The sequence below is a fragment of the Phodopus roborovskii genome, unplaced genomic scaffold (genome assembly GCF_943737965.1).
Source record: "Phodopus roborovskii unplaced genomic scaffold, PHOROB, whole genome shotgun sequence".
NCBI lineage: Eukaryota > Metazoa > Chordata > Mammalia > Rodentia > Cricetidae > Phodopus > Phodopus roborovskii.
Window position 1 is genome coordinate 16,617,734 of NW_026126418.1, and position 24,106 is coordinate 16,641,839.

The following is a 24,106-nucleotide window of genomic DNA, read 5'->3' on the forward strand; positions in this document are numbered from 1 at the left end:
GAGTTACAAATACACTTTTCAAGGGTATCATCAGAAATAAAAACCAAGCTACTCATCTTCTGCAGTAACAAAAGGGAAACAAACACTTAGGAGCACACGTGTGTAGGCAATGGGACTGTAGTGAAGACGGACCTTAGGGTACTGAGCACTTAGGGCTACTGTTGTGCTGCAGTATTTGCTTCTTGTGTTACAGGAAATCAAGAGCTTCTTTGGAGTGAAAGGCCATATTTCCTTTCCAAATCTTACTTAATTAAGCCTTTGTAACTGTCTTTGTAACTTTTCTTTGTTGGTGGTGACAATTTTCTCTTCTAGAATAACAGAAGGCATGGACACTTCAGCAGAAATCTTCTACAGTAACTCAGCAGCACTGAGAGATAAGATGGGTCAAGTTCTTGGAAGCATGGTGGGAGGTAGACTGGCAGTTGCTGCTGACTTTCTAGCATCTATCTACTCAAGGTAATTCATAAACTCCCACATGGTATGCCTTCTTAATTTATTATAGGATGATTTCCTTCTTATTGGGATTCTATTCTTTATTTGACAAAGCCCTAACCTGAGACACAAATCAACATGACAACCTGCCTGTTCCTTTAGGAAAATAATTCTATTTTCTGTTTAAAACAAGGATTTGGAGAAAAAAATGTCTCATTCAAATAACTAATGGGGAACACCAGTGGTAAATGATGTGCTAGGAAAAAGAACAAAAAAGGCAGACACCAATCACCTCCATTTTCCCAAGATTAAATGATTATTAAAAAAGCGCGCCACACTGTATAGAAATCAACATTCTCTCCCATAATTCTGTGCATTGGGACTATAGAAATGTCACTGTCCCTGCTCCACATCTTCAAATCAACATCCTCAGGTCACAACAATAAGTCTTCCCAAAGGGGACCTTCCGGAAAAACAAGCTGTTTCCTCGGCTCATATTTCCCTGGAAAAGAAAAAAACAGAAATAAAGTCTAGCATGAAGATGGAAAGTGGCCAATCTAAATTAGCACACAAAACAGGATACATTTCTACATGTGACTAAAATGACTAGGACAAAACATGGACCCATCAGTAAGACTGAGTGACCCTGTGTTACAAAACTTTCATTAAACTCCTCTTTTTTTTTTATTGTTTGTTTTATTGAGACAGGGTTTCTCTGTGTAGCTCTGCCTGTCCTAGAACTCACTATGTAAACCAAATTGGCCTCGAATTCAGAGATCTGCTTGCCTCTTCCTCCCAAGTGCTGGGATTAAAGGCATAAGCCACCACTATCCAGAATATTAAGCTTCTCTTATTATGTGAAACAGCAGTGTAAAGAATAGCATTGATCTTCACAGGGCTACTTTGAGAATGTTGTGGGAATTGCTTAGCATGCTATATGATACACTGCAGGTGATTAATACAGTTTTGCTATTTCTTAAGCACACACAGGATCAGTGGTTTCCCAGATAAAGTTTGTCTGACAACTTGATCCGATTTCTATGTTCTTTCCTCCTACAACAGGGCATTAGTTAGAAATGGGATCACACTAGAAGAGTGTCCTATAAAAATAGTAAAAGAGCTCAGTGGTGAAATGTTTCCCACACTTGTTTAAGACCCCAGGTTCAATGACCAACACCACAAAAAGGAATTAAAAAACAGTTATGGGAATGGAGCATAGTGGCAGAGCTCTTGCCTATTATTTAGAAGGCTCTGGGTTTGATCCCCAAGATGGCAGAAAGCAAAAACAAAACAATAATAGTAAACAAATTAAAACCTAAGACAGGGGTGTAGAACTGACAAGGAAACCCACAACATTTATGGTAAGTTTATACTGAACTCATTCAAAGACTCTAGCTTGGATTCAGCTGGCATGAACAGTGAGCAAAAGTAACCATAGCAACAACTGGACCTTTTCATTAAGAGTTCAGTCTTGGGGAGCCCAAGTTCTATGAACAAAGCCTTTCTCGTCTGTATCCTGGGCTCTGTGAAGTAATGCAACAAAGAGCTCCTTTATATCCTTCCTTTGCAATCCTTTCAAAAGTGCTTGCCACTCAAAACCATCTGTAAACTGATGGCCATTTTAAGTGATTCCATGCTAAAGTCTGTGGACAGCCCATCCATTATCTTAGTTCCTCATATAACTTTGTCTAGATTGATCAAAAATGTTTGGTCAATTATATAACCCTCAGCAATAACCACAAACTAATTTTGACAAAGTATCCTACTAACAAAACAGGAAGCAAACAACCAGTTCTGTTAGTATCACTTTGACAAAATTTTGTTCAATACATTAAGTAATGCCTTATTTTCAGTCTTCATATCTAACTGGAAAAAGAAGTATAAAAAAGGTTCTGAGGAGTTACAGAAAGGCAAATTTGCTGGGTTCAATGCAAAGAGAATGTGTTTAGTATGTATGAGGTCCTCAGTTCAATCCTCAGCACCAAAATAAAGTCAAGTTTGAAATCAGGCTATAACTTACATAACTAGCAGAATTATCTATCTGGACTTTATTTGTAACTTTCATTCAATCACTCAAATGGCTTATGGTTAACATGTAGGGATTTGTGTTTCTTTACACCAGCTGGTAATTTCATTTTTTTGAGACAGGGTTTCTCTGTGTAACATCCCTGACTGTCCTGGAACTCACTCTGCAGACCAGGCTGGCCTCAAACTCAGAGATCTGACCTTCTGCCTCCTGACTGCTGGGATTAAAGGCATGCGCCATTACTGCTCAGCCCCCAGCTAGTAATTTCTAAGCACGTTACACTATTATGTTCAAAGGACATAGACAACACTATAAAGGTTACATTGATTAGTAATTAAAAAATGAGTTAATATCAAGATTCAATACACATTATTTAAGAGAATAAAAACAAACTGAGAAATAAAAATACCGCTTTTTGTAGCATGCACCAGCAATCTATCCAAGAAGTATATATTGGGGAGTAAGGAGGTGATCCACCAGCAAGCCTGAAATTAAAAAGATAGTTACTTACAAAGATTTAAGAGACTTTTTGGCAAAAATTTCCAGTATTTGTTCCCCAAGATAGTTTTAATGAGACAAAGAATGGTCTTGAACTCAAAGATCTGCCTGCCTCTGCCTCCTGAGTGCTAGGATCAAAGTCCTGTACCACCTACTGAACTCCTTCCCAGAATCATGACTTAGTTTTACTTTGTGATACATTTATCTTTTCCATTACTGAATAAATGAACAACTATATGACTATGAGGGAAAAGGGATTTTTTTTTCATTTTTTTTAAATTAATTTTTTACATTCCAGGGAAAAGGGTTTTTTTTTTTTTTTTTTTTTTGTTTTGTTTTGTTTTCTTTGGCTTTCAAGACAGGGTTTCTCTGTAGTTTTGGAGGCTGTCCTGGAAGTAGCTCTTGTAAACCAGGCTGGTCTCCAACTCTCAAAGATCAGCCTGCCTCTGCCTCCAGAGTATCGCCCAGCTCAGAAAAGGGATTTTTAAATTAACTCTCTTCATAAAGAATCTAGCTACAATAAATGATAACAGATATAAACACTGTTGACCACTCTCCTGAGTATAATCCATAAACACTTTTAAAAAAGATTTTGTTTATTATCTGCATGCATGCTTGTACACCAGACCAGGACACCAGATCTCATTATAGATGATTGTGAGTCACCATGTAGTTGCTGGGAATTGAACTCAGGTTCTCTGGAACAGCCAATGCTCTTAAACCTTTGAGCCATCTCTCCAGCCCCCATAACCACTTTTTTTAAAAAACTATTTATTTTTAAAATTCTGTCTATGGTTGTTTTGTCTACATGAATGTCTGTGCAGTTTTAACTGTTGAATGGGTTAAGATTGCATACTGTATACTTCCTATAATTTACACTTAGTAGGCAAAGGCAGATGATCCCCATGGCAAGTTGTCTAACTAGACCAGATAATTGGTGAGCTCTGGGTTCAGTGAGACACTCTACTTTTGTAAATAAAATGGAGAGCCATCTCAGAAGATCCCCAACACATTACTTCTGGCTTCCACATGTACCAGTCAAAAAACAAAAACAAACAAACAAACAAAAAAGGACTTACCCACAGTTGTTGACTGCCATAAGATTAGATACAAGCACAAAGGGATATGTCAACATACTGGCAAAGAACTGCAAAACATCAAGAAAACAGCTGAGTTATCAAACCATTCACAATGATTATTATTCCCCTTTTCTCTCCTCAAAGGCCAATGCTACAATGCTCAAATATTCCAACAGCAGTCTTGCATTCTCAGCAATCTTGGAATGCTTTTACATAGTTTTTATAGTCCAGAGGCACTTCTTTTGCCACAACATAATTCTATATCCAAAAGGCCAGGAGATTCTTCTTATCCTAGGAAGGAGATTTCAGTCAAATAAAAGTAAACTACTTAAGCACTACGGGGACTATTTTAGAAGCCCCATTTTTAACTGGTGTAATAATGAGTGCTAGTCATCTCAACTACATGGGAGGCTGAAGCAGTTTTCCAAGGCAGGTGAGATGGCTCAGTTACAGTAAAAGTTGCCAACACTGATGACCTGAGTTGAGTCCTCAGAAACAACACAGTGAGTGGAAGGAGAGAACTGACTCCCACCCAAAAGTCTTCTTACCTCCCTCCACATGCATGCCTTGGCATATGCATGTTCCCACTACACAAAATAAATACATGAGTACAAAGGGTTCAATTTTCAAAGTGGGATGTGAAGGACACAATGTGCAGTTGCCCCTACTCCCCTGTGAAAGCTGAGTAACACACACACATCGTAAATGTTACTCTGTGAGGTAGCAACAATATTATTACCTCTGAGAAAGAGTGATTTGATGGATATTTCCAGGGAGACATCTAGCAGCTTAAGAACAGTCATCAAATAGGCCAGATTTAAAAGATTGCCCCCCAAAACAAAAATCAACCAACTATTCCTGGAAAATTAAGAGGATTAAGAAACTTACTCCTGTGACAGCTTGGGAGTAACTTTTCATTTCATTCATGGTAGAGACCTAAAACAGGAAGAGCCTCTATCAGAACAAATCATACACAAAGCAGATAGTAAGTTGAAACTCACAAGGACATCAATAAACTCTATTTCTAAATTATCAGCCTGACAGAAATAAATTGAAGCTTAAGAATAAAAACAAAACAGCTAGAATGAATAAAAAAAATGTATTAGTCAAGGCTGGGCATGGTGGTGCATGCTTTATACCTAGCACTTGAGAGACAAATACAAGTGGATCTCAAGACCAGCCTCATCTATGTGAGTTCAGGTAAACCATGGCTACATGGTCAGACCCCATCTTAACAAAAAACTGGCAGTCAGGATGACTGACATAGTGAGACCCTTCCAAAAGATTTCCAGGGGTGGAGAAATGGCTCAGTGGTTAAGAAGATTGGTAACTCTTCCAGAGGTCCCCCGTGTTCAAGTCCCAGAAACCACTTGGTGGTTCATAGCCATTTATAATGCAATCTGATGCATTCTTCTGGCCAGTAGGTATATATGCAGATAGCTCACCACATACACAAAATAAAAAAGATTTCCCAATTCATTGCTCTCATCAATCAATACTGACAAATTCCTATCACATTAGAATGATATAGGAAGAAATGTACTAGCCTCAATATTTGGAAAACAAGAAAATGCAATGGATAAAGTGGGAAATCTTGTTTACATTATACACAAAAGATAACTCAGACTCTCAAAACCTCTGAGGCTGAGATTTCTAGGAGCCCCTTCAATACCCCAGAAGATGTGGAAAACACCCCACAGCACATTAAACAGTGAGTCTCCTTGTAGTATGTGCTCTAAAATTAGATACCCACCTCCCCACAAAAAAAAAAAAAAAAAACCTCAAAGCCCTGACAATAATCAGGGCTAGATCCATGGGCACACTCAGTTAGACTTGAAGGAATGTCTAGATGATCTCTCTATAGGAAATAGCAGGGTCACATGACCAGACTTAAAAAAAAAAACAAATGATTATTTTTACTATATAATGTCTATCTGGCAAATACAACAAACTGTCACCTTACTTAGAGCTAAAATGGCTGCAAGGTGAATACAAAGAAAGCCCTCACCAGCATGTTTTACCAAGGTAAAAACCTACCCCACTGTCCAGTGCATAGGTATTGACGAGATAAGCCAGTGAGTTACAGAGCCACAAGGAAATGATGTCACCTAGGAGGCGAGGAATTAGACCCCTACATGAAGACATAGTAAACAGCAAAAAACTATGATCAGTAAAACAGTCTACTCAGTACAAACAGTTATCAAAGTTTAAGAGATTTAAAACCATTCTGGGGGACTGAACAGGCATCAAGATACCCCAGAATGTAGCCCTCATTTCAAGTTCATTCTGGTTAATAGCTATACTAATGCTGACCTGTAATGACTTTTGTTCCCACTTTTAGAATACAGGTCAGCTATAACCTTCTGAACTATAGCCAATGGCTCACTTTACTATTAATAATCACAACAGGGAGGTCTTAAGATTTCCAAGGTGCTTTGCAGAGGAGACTTAACACAGTTTACTAAACTATTTGATACTCAAATTTGGAAGGGCAAAAGATGAGGGGGAAAAAACCAAAACCAACCAACAAACAACAAAACACAGTGAGAATGATCCAAACACAGATATCAAAAGCATGTTTCAGAGGCTAGGGATGTAACTCAGTTGATAAGAGTGCTTGAAGCATGAGACCCTAAGTTTGATTCCCCAGTACTATATAAACTGGGTGTAGTGGCCAATGCATGTAACTCTAGCAACTCAGTAGACAGAAGCAGGGGTTCAAGGTAATCTTTTGCTCTATACAGAGTTCCAGGACAGACTGGAGCACATGAAACTAGGTCTTAAAAAAAAAAAAAAAAAAAAGAAAAAGAAAAAGAAAAAGAAAAAGAAAAAAGACATTTAAGGGCATTGCTGCATGGTAGTTCTTGTAAGTGATAGAACTGGCAAACTCTGCTCTTCTGTCTGCAATGTAATAGTCCCAGTGCTACTCATTTCTCATATAGGCTCTGTAGTGAGATATTCACCCTGCCCGAACCTGTTGCACTGATCACGCCCATTGGGGAGTAGGGACAGGTGCAGACTTGATCTAGGAGAATTAGGTCTGGGGTCGGGGACCCCTGAACTCTCTCTTGTTTCCTGGTCAGAGGCAGATAGCATCCAGAGGCATCTTTGGGATGGGAACCTGCTGGCGGTCATCTGTCTCTGTTGTAAGTTATTTCTTCCTGAATAAACATCTATTCAGCCTGTTTTCCCCATCCTTATTTTTCCATGGTAAGGCTGGCCTCAAACTTGCTATATATACAAGGATAACCTTGAACTCTTGATCCTCTTATCCCTGCCTCTTGAGTGCCAGGATTATAGGCATAGCTCAGTATGCCCAGTTTTATATGTGCTGGGGACTGAACCTAAAGCTTTTTGCATGCTAGGCAAGCACACTAAAAACTCAGCTACATTACAGATTCATCAATGCTTTTTTAAAATGAGACCAGGGGCTAAAAAAGATGGCTCAGTGGTTCAGATCACTTACTGATCTTGCCTGCTGTGGGATAATGATGGGAGATGTCATTTTGTGTATGTTTCTCATACTGGTTAATAAATAAAGCACTGTTAGCCAATAGGAAAGGAAGAGAGGAGTGACTAGGAGACAAGGAGGAAGAGGAAGTAGTAAGGAGGAGTCAAGATGGAGAGCCTGGAGAGAACAGAACTGCCATTCCTCTGCTCTCGGTAAGACCACGTGGAAATATATAGAAATGGGTTAATAATTAAGATAGAGCTAGCCGATAAGCAACTAGTAACTGGCCAACAGGATTATATCTAATACAGAGTCTCTGTACATTATTTGGAGCTGGCGGCGTGGTGGCAGGACAATACCAGGCGGCGGGCGGAAAAACAGTACTGGTTACAAATGGCGCCCAACGTGGCTGCCAACAAAGCAGCCTTGCACACTACAGCCAAGATTTCTGCGTTTTCTTAGGATTCCCCCATGACAGCACCCTTTACCATCAGGAAGTAGAATTCCCAAATATTGTTTATAAATGTTTGTTTTCATTTAAATGGGATTGGTTATAAATGGTTAATAATTACAGCCAATTCTTTTTAAAGGTAAAAAGGGAATTATGGTATAGAAATGGATACTTTGTTTTGGAATGGATTTTCATGTATTGATACAATTTAAGGTCAATTTTATGATTAAGTATATTTCTCCTCTTGTTTAGATGTTGTGTTTATATAACTCAGAAATGTAATGTATAATTTAGTACAGATTTTAGATAGCTACCCATAATAGTAAAAACTTAAGTTAGTTAGGATTTCTAGATATACAGAGATGTATTTAAGATAGATAGGCATCCTTCAAACCTTTCAAAGACCTACAGAATATGGCATTTAAAATGGTTTAGGGTTTTTCTTGACAGTGAGACATAAATGCTCCTGGCAACACCACCTGCGTCAGAAAGGAAGATGGACATTAAAGAAACTCGTTATGGAGTTTGCTTCCAATATGGCAAGACTAGCCATTTGGACAAGATACTGCTCTTGTCTGGACTGTTTGACTTTATGCTATATAAACTGGACATGCAGGACCCACAGAAAAGTGACTGCTGATTCAAGATGGACATTGCTATAGATTTCCTGCTTCATGGAAGAGTCTGCCAGACAGTCTACAGGACACAGAGGAAAGTGACGGACAAGCTGCCAATACAAGAAGACAGTTTAAAGTTTCCTGCTTTGCTGAAGAGTCTGCCAGACACACTATGGCCTATGGGCTGAAGATGGAAGATTACAAAAGAACTTCGGGTGACCAGGCAGTGAGTTGTCTCTGTCATTTCTAGAGCTTATATATTATCCTTCTGTGGTCTTTGATGGAGTTGAAGACAGATAGTTATGGTTATAGTTTTCCTTAGTTAAGCTTAAAGATAAGTTACATATATGACTTTAGACTCACAAATATAGGATAGGTGATAGAATAGTTTATTTTAATCTTGCTAAATGTTAATGGACTAATATTGTTAACTGTGATTCTTAATAACTGTTGTGTTATATATTTTGCTATGTTAAGCTTAAAACCCTTCTTTTTATTTAGACAGAAAAGAGATGATGGGAGATGTCATTCTGTGTATGTTTCTCATACTGGTTAATAAATAAAGCACTGTTGGCCAATAGGAAAGGAAGAGAGGAGTGACTAGGAGACAAGGAGGAAAAGGAAGTAGTAAGGAGGAGTCAAGATGGAGAGCCTGGATAGAACAGAACTGCCATTCCTCCGCTCTCGGTAAGACCACGTGCAAATATATAGAAATGGGTTAATAATTAAGATAGAGCTAGCTGATAAGCAACTAGTAACTGGCCAACAGGATTATATCTAATACAGAGTCTCTGTACATTATTTGGAGCTGGCGGCGTGGCGGCAGGACAATACCAGGCAGCGGGCGGAAAAACAGTACTCGTTACAGGATAATCTTTCCGTATACTGTGAAAATGTGTTGTTATCATTGTTAACAAAAAGCTGATTGGTTTATAAGCTAGGCAGGATTTTATATAGGGGCAGAGAGAATGCTGGGAAGAAGAACAGAGTCAGAGGAGTTGCCAGAGAGACACAGGGAAGAAATAGGAAGTGCAAGATACAAGAGAGGTAAAGCTGCATGGCAGACTGTAGATTAACAGGAATAGGTTAATTTAAGTTTTAAGAGCTAGTGAGTAATAAGCCTAGATATCGATCATTTATAGTTAACATTAAGTCTCCCTGTCAGTTATTTGGGGAACTAGCAGGTGGGAAAAAAAAGTTCACCTACATTTACTTGCCTAAGACCCTAGTTTAGTTCCCAGCACCCATATATTGTTGCTTACAACAGCCTATAACTCCAGTTCCAAAGGATCTGATTTTCTCTTCTGACCACTGCTGGCACTGTATGCACATGGCATACATATGCACTCACATACATGTGTGCACACTGCACACACAAATAAATACATTTTTTAAAAGGGAGTAATGGTAAGCTATCCTTTCTATTTGTCAGACTATTTATGATACTCAAAAAATTATTTTTTTCTTTTAGGAGCTGGAGAGATAGCTCATCAAGAGGAGCCAGATTCAATTCCTAGCAGCTCCATGGTGGCTCACGACCATGTGTAATTCCAGTTCCAGGGGCTCTGACACCATGTTCTGGCTTCTGCACATGTGTGCAATCAAAACATCCATACACATAAAATAACAATTAAAAGAAAGAAGAGAAAAAGGAATCTGGGAATACTAGTACAACTCAGTGGTAGATTGCTTGGCACCTATCAATCATGGAGACACTGAACATGTAAAAGGGGCTGGGCGGTGGTGGTGCATCCCTTTAATTCCAGCACTGGGGAGTCAAAGGCAGATGGATCTCTGTGAGTTCAAGGACAGCCTGATCTCAAGTTCCAAGACTGTTTACACAGACAAAGCCTGTTCCCCCCCCCAAAAAAAAAAACAAAAAAAAACAAAAATCGTTATTTCAAGCATATAAAAAAAAAAAAAGCAAAGGGATTTTTACAATGAGAAATTTAAGTCAGTAGAGGTCTATAAACAGCATAACATAAAGTAAACCCTGAGAGAATATTTTTTCCTAAAATGAAATAGACATATTGCTCTTATTTTCCAAGAAAGCTTTTCTACTGAAACAAATCACTTACAGGAACACTCAACAAGCATTTACTTACGCAAAAAATCCTACGATGCCTTCTTCCCGGTAGATGGTTGATATGGAGTCACACAGCCCGCTAGGCAATAAAGGGAAAGGACACTAAAATCACTTAAGCTTTGAGAGGGGAATTTCATACCTCCCCCCAAACAGGGTTTCATTTAGCCCAAGGTGGCCTAAATTTATTATGTAGGGGCTGACACTGAACTACTACCCTGTGCCTCCCAAAGTGACCTGAGACCACAGGTATACCCACCCCATAACACCTGGTTAATGATCACTTTTGACAAAGTCAAATTTATAACTTCCTTTCCTTACAATTTTCTAGCACTGGTTCACTCTTGTAAAGTAGTTAAATTCCATTAGAAAATGAAGCTATTGGGTTAGAGAGATGGCTCAGTTGTTAAGAGTACTGGCTTCTCTTCCAAAGGACCTGGGCTCAATTTCCAGCATCCACATGGCAGCTTACAACCCCCTGTCTAACTCAAGTTTCAGAGTATCTGATGCTCTCTTCTGGCATCTGTGGGTACCAGATGTGCATGAGGTACACAGACATACAATAAAGCAAAACACCCACACACATTTTTTTAAAAAAAGGTGAAGGAGTTAACTATGGAAGGGCTAGGTGCATGCCTTTAATCCCAGTACTTCAGAGGCAGAGGCAAGTGGATCTCTGTGAGTTTGAGGCCAGCCTGGTCCATAGAGTGAGTTCCAGGACAACCAAGGCTACACAGAGAAACCCTGTCTTTGAAGACCAAACCAAACCAAAAAGACTATGACAGATGTAGTATATACAGTTTATAGAGTGCATTTGGCTGGAATAATCAGTGCTTGAGAGCATTTGCTGCTCTTGCAGGATCCAGGTTCAGGTTCCAGCATCTAAATGGAAGCCCACAAATATTTCTAACTCCAATTTCAGGGGATCCAATACCTCTTCTGGCCTTTAAGGGCACTGACTGCATGGGGTGAACATACAGACAAGCAGTCACACACACATACATACATAATATAAATAGAAAAACAAACCCCACTTACCAATACTTGGACTCCCTGCCAATGAACTGTACCATAGATCTCAGAGTGATCACTGCAGGACAAAGACAAGACTGTTTTAAGAGCTATGTTGAGAGTCAGTGAGACAGCTTAGCTGGTAAAGATGTCTGCTGACAAGCCCTACAACCTGAATTTGATCCTCAGAACCTAAGTTGTAGAAAGAGAAATGTATTCCCAATTGTCATCTGACCTTCCCACATATGTTGCGGGTCATCTGCCCCTCCTCTGCCAAAATAAAGGGAAAACAAATTTTTTTAATTAAAGCAAAACCCATCAATTATGTTGAGATTTATTTTGATAACCCTAAAAGCTTTTTTCATCTAAAAACACTTTGCTCTCTGGAAAAAGAATATAAAGGCAGAGTCTTGCAGTCAATACCTATGCAAAGCTAAAGAAAGATCAAGCTATTGAATAAAGAAATGAGATTATTTTATGCTATCAACTGCAAACATACCGTGGAAAGGATGTGTAATGAGGGTAGCAGCAGAACGAGCAATCATCTCTCGAGTTGTCTAGAAATAATCAAAACACACTTCTGAAATCTAAATAAACAACACTCATATTCCTGTAAGGAATGTGGGTGGACATTCAGTACAGGGCAAAAGACTAGGCCCCAAAGCTTTCCTGTTTTGGAGTCAAGAAGCTAGTTCCAATGGAATTAATGTAATATCTTGCCATTTTGTTATACCACTCATGGAATTCAACCTTCTGTTGTAACTTTTTGAAAAAGAGACTTGTTATTTTCTCCAATCCCATGCACATGAATAAAATTACCAGAGCTGGATTCATTCACTCATTTGGCAGTACTGGGAATTAAACCCAGGGCATCATGCATGCTAGGTAAATGCTCTACTAATAAGTTATATTCCTGGCCCCCTTACTACTTTTTTAATACATGTCTGTCTCACTAAGTTATTTTAGGCTGCCCTTGAACTAACTCTGTAGACTAAGCAGACCTCTTGTTTCAACCTCCCAAAGTATTTGGGATTTCAGGTCTGAACCATCAGGTCTAGTTGAGGCCTGCATTTGATTATTCACTTCCTCTCATGATGATAGGTTTCAAAGAAACTGGTGTCCACACTAGACAGATGTTAGGCTTTAGATATGTACCGACATCTTAAGGACAACAACCCTTTAACCATAGCACCTCAGAGCACATATCCTAAATTATCTTTAGGGTCCAGGAATCAGAATTATATTGTATGGGAAAGGAACCTTGTTGAGCTTTAGAAAAGCTCTACCAATAAGCCACATCTCCAGCCTAGAGAGGTTCTGAAAGCCAAGCATGGGGATGAGACTCAAGTGACAGGAGCACTTCAGCCTCAGTGTAATACCATATAATACCACAAAAGCATCTGAATGAATAGGAACCACCATAAAACACTTCTGTGTGCTGGGTATGGTGCACCCTTTAATCCCAGCACTCGGGAGGCAGAGGCAGGCAGATCTCTGTGAATTTGAGGATATCCTGATCTACAGAGAGAATTCCAGGATAGCCAGGGCTACATAGTTAGACTCTACCTCAATAAAATAAATAACTAAAAAATAAAAATTAAAAATTACTTGCTACATCTTCTTTTTTGGGGGGGGGTTATTTATTTGGTTTTCAAGACAGAGTTTTTCTGGGAAGCCTTGGCTGCCCTGGCACTCACTCTGTAGACCAGGCTGGCCTCAAACTCAGAGATCCACCTGTCTCTGCCTCCAGAGTGCTGGGATTATAAAGGCGTGTGCTACCACCTGTTATTCTGCATGTTTTCAACATTGGGCATGGTGGTTATGTTCCTGCAACCTGCAATTCCACAGTGGGGGAGCTGGGGCAAGAGGACTGAGTTCAGGGCCACCTTGGGATACAACATAGACTATTAAATAAGTAATAAATAATAAAAGAGAATAAAATTAAGGGCCGGAGAGATGGCTCAGTGGGTAAGAACACTGGCTGTTCTTCCAGAATACCTAGGTTTGGCTCCCAGCACCCATATGGCAGCTCACAACCTTCTGTGATACCAGTTATAAACAATATCTTCTGGCCTCTACAAGTACCAGGCAGGCATACAAGCAAGCAAAGCACCCCCCCCCACACACACACAAAAGAGCTAATGTAAAAATTGCCTCAATTTTAACAAGAGTGAGCAGCAACTGTTCCCAACGGCAGTCCATGTTCTTCTTTTGAGTTATTAGACAGTAAAGCTCAATTTAATCTGAAGATTCCATTTCACTTGGAAAGGGACCTGGAAGCACACAGGACTCATGATCTTGGTTCCCTAACACTGGATAAATTTATCTCTTACCTCTTTGATAACTCGGTCAAAGGAAGATGAGCCTTCCTTTTGTACATTTCCAGGTACTACCTCCTGGAAATCAAAAACAAAGACAGAAATCTTTATGGTTTTAAATACAAAGTCCTGAAATTCATGGCTACCCCATAAGCCACCAAGCCATTTAGATGAAAGGAAAAATCCTGGCTTTTCTCTATGGAGGGTGGAACAGCAAGAATGTGCCAGAGACAGGGGTTCATGTAGAAAGCAGCTTCAACATACCTCAGGTTTCTCACACTCCTGGTAATGCTACAGAAGAAACAGAAATAAAGGATAACTAGAGTTACTAATGTGTCCTGTTAGAGAAGGTATTGACAGAAAATGAAAAGCACCGATTTTCTTTTGCAAACCTCCCAAATTCTACTTCACATTAATCAGCTTAAAATAAATGTCTTTAAGGTGTTATTACTGCAAAGTTGAGCATATTAAACATCTGGAAGAATTAGGCAAATCTAGTTACTTAGCCCAGGATGACCCTGAACATAAGGTAATCCTTCTGCCTCAGCCATTCAAGTCTTGGCATCATAGGCTGGTGCTACAATGCCTGTCTTATGAAACTTTTTTTCTTTTTTGAGACAGGGCTTCATGTAATATAGTGTTCTGCCTGCATGTATGTCTGCAGGCCAGAAGAAGGCAACATATCTCATTATAGATAACTGGAGCCATCATGTAGTTACTAGGACTTGAACTCAGAACCTCTGGAAGAACAGTCAGTGCTCTTAACCAATGAGCCATCTTTCCAACCCCTAGCTTTGACCTAACATGCCAAAGCCAACAATGACCTTGAACTTCTGATCCTTCTGCCTGTACTTCCCAACAGCTGGGATTATAGGCATACACTACCACACCAGTTTATGTAGTACTGAGGATACAATCCAGGCTTTGTCCATGACAGACAACACTCTACCAACTGAGTTAAATAGCCCTAATCCCTCACTTTTAAGTTTTTGGTTCAATCCCTGGTAACGCAAAGAAAAACAAGGTGTGCATGTGTAGAATTAACAGTAATTAACAACAAATGCCCCCAAGGTCATTTACTAAATATACACATTTAATAGGGAATTGTTAAAACCATAGCCCAGTTCCTACTCTTCTCATGGAGAAAGCAGAAATACCAAATTAGGGCAAGATTCTTTTCTTTTAAAAACATAGAATTGAATTGGTACTCAGTTTGAATACCACTTTTGTATGTAACTGCTTCTAAAATAATTAAGACAGTTTTCTTTTGGAGAAGAGAATGTGATTATCAGAAAACCCCAAGAGGAAATACAGCTTCTGGTATATTTTAGAAACAGAAAATATACTCAGGAGGCAGAGGCAGGCAGTTCTCTTGTGAGTTTGAGGTTAGTCTGGTCTACATAGTGAATTCCAGAACAATTAGGGTTACATAGTGAGCTCTTATTTGGGGGTGGGGGGAAGATCATAGAAAAATGGGCCAGGAGAATGCATGCTTCATAGATGACATTATTTTCTTTGCCTCTTTTTCTCTCTTCCTCTTTTAGAGACAGCTCTTATAATCAACAATGACCTTGAAGTCTTACTCCTGCCTCTACCTTCCAAGTGCTTGACCTACAGTTTACAGACATACCCTGGTTTTATTTTCTTATAAGATAAAAAACAGGCAATATGTTCTTTTGTAAAAAGAATTACTGTTGGATGTGGTGGAACACAACTTTAATTTCAACACTCAGGAGACAGAAGTGGGGAACTCTGTGAATCAGAGGCCAGTCTGGTCTACACAGAGAGCTCCATGACAGCCAAAGACCACACAGAGAGACTGTGCCCTAACCCTCACTCCCCTCCCTGCTCCCCTCCCCAAATAGTCTCCTCATCACCAAGGCCTGTACGACACAGACTCCTGGCAACCAATGACATTGTCTATCCTTGAGTCTTCCCACCTGACTATGGCTTAGAGAATACAGTAGGAACAATGCTTTATCTGTTGTTAGGCAATATATGAGGATACACAAGACTTTTGGGTTATGCCTGCAGGAGTGGGCAGAAGGCCCAAGAAACCAAGGGTATGGGCTTTTCTGTGGTAGGATATTTGATCACACTGTGAACCCAGTGATTTCGTTATTTACTGGAAAAACCTGTTTCTAGTTATGGTGTGTCTCAGACTTAGCACACATATTTAATCCAATATTCAAGCTTCTTGCTTGAATATTGTAGACAGGAAGTGAACAAGAAAAGAAACCAGAGGGTAACAGGGAGTCAGGAGGTCAGACAGATGCATAGAAGGTAGAAGGGAGGAAAACTGAGTTTGAGGACAGTTTGACATGGCTGAGAAGGAAGGTCAGCTGGGTGCTTTCTGCCTCTCTGAGCTAGCAGGCTTTCACCTCAGTTTCTGGTTCCCAAGACTTTACTGATAAAACTGAACGATTGAGGTTTTGCTAAAAACACCTTTCCCCTTCAGATTGGGAACATGTCTTTTTGAAGACATATCTTGCAACCCACTGCTCCCCTTCTGTCCTCAGCTCTGCAGGCTTTTTTAAATACCCGGGTCCACATATTTCTCCCAGGACAACTACTACCTATATGTGTTGTGTCCAGGGGATCTCAGGCATAGCTCAGCACCTTCAAGCTAGGTGCCTGTTACCAGGACCTGGAATGTCTCATTAGTGGCTGCCTTCCGTGTACAATGTAAAGTTCAGCCCTTGAAAGGCTGCAAAGCACAAAGGAATAAAATGCTAACCATGGTCCTGATGAAGCTAGGCTTATTCAGGAAGGCATTTAGGATGCTGGAAGTCTCGTAGAAACAGTGGCCATTTTTTTTTTTTAAAGATTTATTATTTATTATGTACACAGTGTTCTGTCTGAACACCAGAAGAGGGCACCAGAACTCATTACAGATGGTTGTATGCCACCATGTGGTTGCTGGGAATTAAACTCAGGACCTCTGGAAGAACAGCCAGTGCTCTTAACCTCTGAGCCATCTCTCCAGCCCCACAGTGGTCAAATTTAGAACTTAGGAATTGCTCACTTCAGCTGGGTCATTCAAGTTTATAAAACCTCTGGGAACGTCCCTAACCTTAAGAGTACCTTTCACAATGTTGACAAGCAACAACTTCTACAACCCTTTCAGCCTTAGATGCTCTAGTAGGCTGCCCAACACCCTCCTACAAGCCAGCATCTGAGCCCATCTGGGCAGATGTGCACACTATAAACAGGCCTGGCTGCTCAGCATTTCACCATTTTTGAGCACTCTGAGTCAAATGGGACCAGCACCTAATAGAAGCTACAGAAGGCCCAGAGCAGCTTGCACAATATGCCTGAGACCACTTTCCTTGCCATGCTACCAATCTATACCTGGCACCAGGCCCTGAGACCCAGCACATGGCATGACATTTGTGATGGGAGGAACCTTTAGCACGGGGCCCTAGAACTGATGCTTCCAAAAATACTTTATTACATGCTTTGATCAGTTTTTTGTTTTTAAGTTTTAAAAATGCTTACAATGAGGCCAGGTGTGGTAGCACACACATTTAAATCCCAGTACTCCACAGGCAAAGACAGATGGAATTCAAGGTCAGTCTGGTCTATATAGCAAAACCCTGCCTCAAAATAATAAAAAAAATAAAAAAGGATACAATGAAAAAAAATTTAATATGCAATGTAACACATACACAATGCTAGGGAGACATCTGAATAGGTAAAGCCTTTGTTACACAAACATGAGAACCTCAGTTAGACTCCCAAGAACACACCATCTGTACAACACACCATCTGTAATCTTTGTGCACCTACATACAGAGAGATAGGAGGCCGAAAAATAATTCCCCAAGAGCCTATGGGCCAGCTAGCCTGGTGTATCTAATAGTGAATAGAGACCTTGTTTCAAATGAGGTGGAATGTAAGGACCACACTAGAGGTTATACTTTGACCTTTAAATGTACACCATAACTCATTTGCTCAAATACACACACACACACACACACACACACACACACACACACACACACGAATGCAAACATATCACACATAAACAAAACCAAATCCAACAACAGAAACCCTGATACATAGACAATCAAACAAAAACAAAAATAGACAACTAGTGAGGCAAGCATCCATACAGCCATGACCCACACTGTGAAAAACTGCCATCACCCCTGACTTAGGCTCTTTTCCTATTAAGTTACCCTTTTTCAGGTGCTAGAGATTAAAACCTGAGCCTTGTACATGATAGGTGAGCACCCTACCACTGATCTGCACCTCAGCTGTTAAGCTCATTTTTCTTTTTTAAATTTGTTTTTATTATTTGTCTCACAAACACATACAAAAAGATCAGAGGAAAACTTGTAGGAGCCAGTTCTTGTCTTCTATTATGTGAGTTCTGGGAATCTGATTTAAGTCATTATGGCATCCTTAACTGACGAGCTACCTCAACTGTATTTGCTTTTCTTTCTGAGACAAAGTCTTATGCAGCCCAGCCAGGCTGGCCTATAACTTAGGATGTAACTGAGCCTGGCTTTGAACTCATGAACCTTCTTCCTCCACCTCCTAAATGCTAGGATTGCAAGCACATACCACTATGCCTAGCAGCAGCTCATTTCTTTTCAATACTGTTAATAGGAAACATGTCATTAGGACAATACTAAAATTTAAAAAATAACTCCAGAAAAAAAAAAGAGTGTTTTATTCAGCTTCCTTCCCCTACAATAAATAAATAAATAAAAATAAATTAAAAAATAACTCAAAACTGTACAGGTGAATGGAACTAATTGCTATTTAGAATCTGTTTTGAAGTAAAAAGGTCACATATATCAAAGTCAATTGCACAAATTCCCTTAGTTTCTTGGGGAAGAGTGGGCATTTCAAGAAAATATTTTCAAAACAAGCATATGAGCAACCACTTCGAAGGCAGAATCAAATTTAAGGCCAGCCTAGGCTACTAAGCAAGTCTGAGGCCAGTCTATGATTCACAGGGAAATCCATCAATCAGTTAAACAGTTAATCAATAAAGAAAAAATGTCTTTCAAGAGAAAGAAATGCCAGGTTATAAGTTTTATCTTTGAAATTGCACTTTATCATCAAAATAAACTATGCATAAAAGGCAACCAAAAGTTATGAGAACATTAATTGATTTCTTCTTACCTGTAAAACTTTACCATGGACCACAGTTCCAAGGACTCCCGAACATAGTCTTGGAGTTAAGCCTGTGAACAACCCACGTCTCCCATCGATGCTTGCAATGTGCTGAGCTAAAAACACAAGTCAGAGATTTAGGTTCTAGTCCCAAAACACAGTTACAAGAAATCTCAAGGCAGCAGGCTTTCTATGTATTTTCCTTCAATTACTCCAGCCCAGTCTCCAATGTCATCCATCCCAAATAAATCAAAGGCACCTACCATAACAAAAGAGACCAGGAAGCTGACATACTTGTCGCCCAAAAATATTTCGTCCTATTGTTGGAGGAAGAGGCTCATATCCCACCTTTAAAAACAAAGGAATACATCAGCATTAAGTAAAACCCCAGGAATACTTGGGCTGCAAGGTCTTGAAAAAATTAGGCTCAGGATGTATCCCTGGTGCACAAAAGGACTTTGCGAACACATCCACCATGGAGGGATAACTGCCTTAATCTAGAGACAGGAAAGAAGCCCTAGTCCCTACTTCACATGACCTGTCAGATCTACATGACCCCAACTGGATGGCATTCCCCTACATATGGAATTGGGGTGGGGGGATGGGAGGGGAGGGTGGTTAGAGTGCATGTGAGAGGGCAAAGAGGGTAAAAGGGAGGGAAGGAGGGAGGGAGGGGGAACTGGAATCGACATGTAAAATAATAAATTAAATTAAAAAAAAAATGCTTTGACTCCAAAATTTAAGTTCAAGGACAAGTTACTGGGGAAAAGGATTTCTATTTTTGTTTCCACAGAAAATGAAAAGATGTGGATTCCTTCCAGACTAATGTGGTTTGATCAAGCCAGACCGCCTGAAACAGAGTACAAGCTGATCCTACATTCAAAACAGCTGGACAAAGCAGCCTTACAGACTACAGCCAGGATTTCTGAATCTTCTTCGAATCCCCCATGACAGCGCCCCTTACCAGCAGGAAGTAGTTTGGAAAGAACAATGCCCAAATTCCCAAATATTGTCTACAAATGTTTGTTTTCGTTTAAATGGACTTTGTTATATAAAATAAATTTTTAAAAAAATTAAAAAAAAGAATACACATGTAATTTTTAGGTTTCCTTATGATATTAAAATGTTTCTAAGTTTAGCCCCCCCCAAAAAATTTTACTTAAAAAAAAAAAAGAAAGAAAAAATTAGGCTCACATTTTTTGTGTGTGTGTTTGGTGCTGAAATGAACACCAATGTCCATCCTTATGCTCCATGTCTCTACCAGCAAACTACCTTCTTAGCCCCATAATTTTTACAAATAAAAATGCAGTTTGTTTCTTTTCTTTTTTTCTCTTTTTTTCTTTTTCTTGAGACAGGGCTTCTCTGTATAGCTTTGGAGCCTGTCCTTGAACTCAAGAGATCCTCCTGCCTCTGCCTCCTGAGTGTGGGATTAAAGGCCTGCACTACCAATGCCCAGGCCAGTTTATGTTTATTACGGTTTTGGTAAAGTACTACCCTTATCAGTTTTTTGTATTGTTGTTTAAAGACTGGGTTCAATCAACTCCAAGTTATCCTTTGAGTTGAAGTCTACAGAGTAAACCATGTAATTAAGATAGATTATCAATCTTAAAATAGAATAAGGAAGCCATTGTATCAGGAATGCCTAGTTTACTGATAAGGCTGACAAGTATTCTTTTTTATTTTTTGATTTTTTTGAGACAGGATTCCTCTGTGTAGCCCTGGATGTTCTGGAACTAGTTCTGTAGACCAGGCTGGCCTCACTCAAGAGATTCACCTGCTTCTGCTTCCTGAGTGCTGGAATTAAAGACGTGCGCCACCACCACAGTTTAACATTTTTATATTTGAATAACATGAGAAAATATTCACTCTCTGCTTATATGGTTAACTAGACAACAAAGTCAAATGCATACAGCTAGGTAATTCACTTAGGAAAATAATTACAAGCTAGGTCTATGTTAAATGCAGACTCATTAGCAATATACAGAACATCATAAAATTAATGATTGCCATTTTATTTACACAATATATTCAGAAATTGTAGTGCCAAAGGGATACTTGGGGAAAAAAAACAAATAAAAAAAACTCCAAACAATTAGTAGGACAGATTGGGTTCTCAATTGTTTCAATTCCTTCATTTGTGCTAATACTCCCCCTGTGAGCTTACAGAAAAATGCTACCATGCCAACTTTTAAAACAGTTTTTGGGAATTTCACCAAACCCTGAGATACTTGGCAACACTAGGGATATTGGGAAATCAGAATTTAGGTTATCAAATTGTTGAGGTAAGAACACTGTCACTAAAAAAAAAAAATCATCCTTTTGAGAACTATTGAATAGTAGACTCATAAATGTACTGCAAAATGCTGTCACTCATCTCATGAAAATAAGTTCCAAACGTGCCTGTTTTAGACAAAGATTTCACTCTTTGCAGTTCAACTTTTACAAAAAAACTGAACATATATTAGTCCTTCTCAGAGCCTCAGACAGTGAAGACCGGATTTCTAAGGCCTGCTTCCTTCCGTGACACAGGCATGGGGTAAGTATGTCAACTATCAATAGATGCCTAAAACACAGCCTGCTCATCACTGGGAATCTTATAACAGCAACTGAAAATACGATCCCTAGCTAAAAGTAGGCCTCCTTACCCATGAACATAAAATATCACGTAAGAACTTGTCTAAAGCAGATTAGAAGGTAAGCTAAAGGGAGGCAGGCAAGAGACACCGGGGAGTGTGATGTTTTGTTTAAACTCACTAAACCCTTTAAGCAGAATTGATTTCCAGCTCTGACCAATGTGATTTTCATTGTCATGAACCACATGGGCTGCTGAGAGAGCGCTCAATGGATCCCTAGGAAATCTGACTTCATTATCACTTCTCAAAGCGCTCCTTGTGTATATCCGGGTATCTGGTGTTAGAATCTCTAAACGAAACAGAAGTAGAAGCAGCAAAATAGAAAGAAAAAGCGAATAAAGACAATACGATGCTGGCTTTCTAGAATTTCAAATTTGTCCTTAGATGAGTATTTCACGTCTCGAGTTTGAGTTTGAAGAGTAGAGGACGAGGTGAGGTGAATGTCAATTTCAGAAGGGGCGACAGGGAAAGGAAAGGATTGGGAAGTCCTCGGTGGCGACCGACCAGGACCAACCTCAGGGAAGGAAAAACAAAGTTGAGAAGAGCCACCGGGCAAGGAAGGGCAGGGTGGCAGTTGGCTGCGGAGAGGCAGCGGGCCTGCCCGGGGCGAGCCTCGGGATGTTTCCGAGAGGAGCCGCGAGGCCGTGGAAGTTGTCCCCGAGGGGAGGAAAGGGCAGCCTCGCCGGAGGGTGAAGGCCTGTGCCGCAGAGCCAATCCACAGGCGCCGAGGGCGGTGGCGACCGACAGGACGCTGATGGGGAAGGGCAGGGAAACGACTCATACCTGGATGAGCACTTTCACGTACATGAGCGGCTGGGACAGGATGGTGAGACCGGAGCCCAGGAGCACCTGACTGGCCGCGTCCGCCATGATGGCACCCGCGGACGGACGGACAGACCAAGTCACCAAGCGACACAGCCGGTTCCAGATCACGTGTCGGGGTCGCCGGCTTCACTAGCCCGCCCGCGGCGCACCGCCCACTCAGGCCCCGCCCACTGTCCCGCCCAAAGAAACGGCAGGCGCTCGCGAGGGGGCGCCCGGGGCGGGACTGATGGGTGGGGCGCGCATGCGTCTCAGCGTGGGCTCCGCGAGCCAGTAGGAAAAGCGATTTCTTCTGCGCTTGCGCAGGCCGGAAGTGTCTTGAAGGAGAGCGAGGGAGTGGTGATTGTGTGTGTGTGTGTGTGTGTGTGTGTGTGTATGTGTGTGTGTGTGTTGGGGAAGTGTCTTGAAGGAGAGCGAGGGAGTGGTGATTGTGTGTGTGTGTGTGTGTGTGTGTGTGTGTGTGTTGGGGAAGTGTCTTGAAGGAGAGGGAGGGAGTGGTGATTGTGTGTGTGTGTGTGTGTGTGTGTGTGTATGTGTGTGTGTTGGGGGGGTGACCGCCGGAAGTGTCCTGAAGGAGAGCGAGGGAGTGGTGATTGTGTGTGTGTGTGTGTGTGTGTGTGTGTGTGTGTGTGTGTTGGGGAAGTGTCTTGAAGGAGAGCGAGGGAGTGGTGATTGTGTGTGTGTGTATGTGTGTGTGTTGGGGGGGGTGACCGCCGGAAGTGTCCTGAAGGAGAGCGAGGGAGTGGTGATTGTGTGTGTGTGTTTGTGTGTGTGTGTGTGTTGGGGGGTTGACCCCGCCACAAAAGCAAGGTCAGAGGACTAACTGGGAGGACTCCGTTATTCTCCATCCGCTCTCAGGCATTGCCGATGTAAAATTCAAGGGGTGTTTTCTGTTAGGGTTGTCCTGTCTAATGGCCAACAGACACTATCCCAGTCTGGCATAACAATGAATTCTGCAGGTTCCTGTTTTGCATTTATCATTAGCTCAGTAGTAGAGCACTTCCTAGCATTCACTACGTCCCTGGGTTCAGTCCTCAATACTGGGAAAACAAACCAACAGCAACAAAATGTGGCCCCTCAGGGTCAAATGTAATGACACAGGCCCTTAATCCAGCAATTAGGAGGTAGAGGCTGGTGGATATTTGAGTTCAAGGCTAAAACAGGCTACAAATTGAATTCTGGGTAAGCAGGGGTTACATGGTGAGACACTTGTCCAAAAAAAAAATTATTTTAATGTCTTCTCCGACTACTCTAAATTCACTTTATTCATATTTCCTACCCGTTACCTTATGACACCTTTCACTGGGAAATTGTCTTTGTCAGTTGAGAATGTCAAATTCTGGCTAGGTTCAGGAACCCAGATGGCCTTTGTGCATAATTTTCTTTCCAGAGCCTGGCATGTACCAGTGCTCAATATTTATAACACAGATGAACAAATATTTCAGTGGCAATCGGGCTACACGGGCTAATGAAGTAAAGTAGAGAAGTGTTGCTCCTCCTGCTCTGTATTGACAACACTTAGGGCAGGTACTATGTAATGCAGAGAACAAGGAACCAA

General features: G+C 40.7%; 1 protein-coding gene across 1 annotated transcript; it reads right to left on the reverse strand.

The window, feature by feature from the left end:
• Positions 1 to 725: 725 nt before the first annotated feature.
• On the reverse strand, positions 726 to 22,716 carry Mtch2 (mitochondrial carrier 2). The gene is made up of 13 exons (XM_051184288.1): positions 22,510 to 22,716; positions 19,357 to 19,441; positions 19,103 to 19,209; positions 14,231 to 14,257; positions 13,982 to 14,044; positions 12,148 to 12,205; positions 11,676 to 11,727; positions 10,660 to 10,719; positions 6,073 to 6,166; positions 4,924 to 4,971; positions 4,036 to 4,103; positions 2,868 to 2,943; positions 726 to 934 (listed from the first exon to the last, which is right to left on the reverse strand). The coding sequence occupies exons 1-13, from the start codon at positions 22,594 to 22,596 to the stop codon at positions 848 to 850; spliced, it is 912 nt and encodes a 303-aa protein (XP_051040245.1). The 5' UTR covers positions 22,597 to 22,716; the 3' UTR covers positions 726 to 847.
• Between the last annotated feature and the right edge of the window lie 1,390 nt (positions 22,717 to 24,106).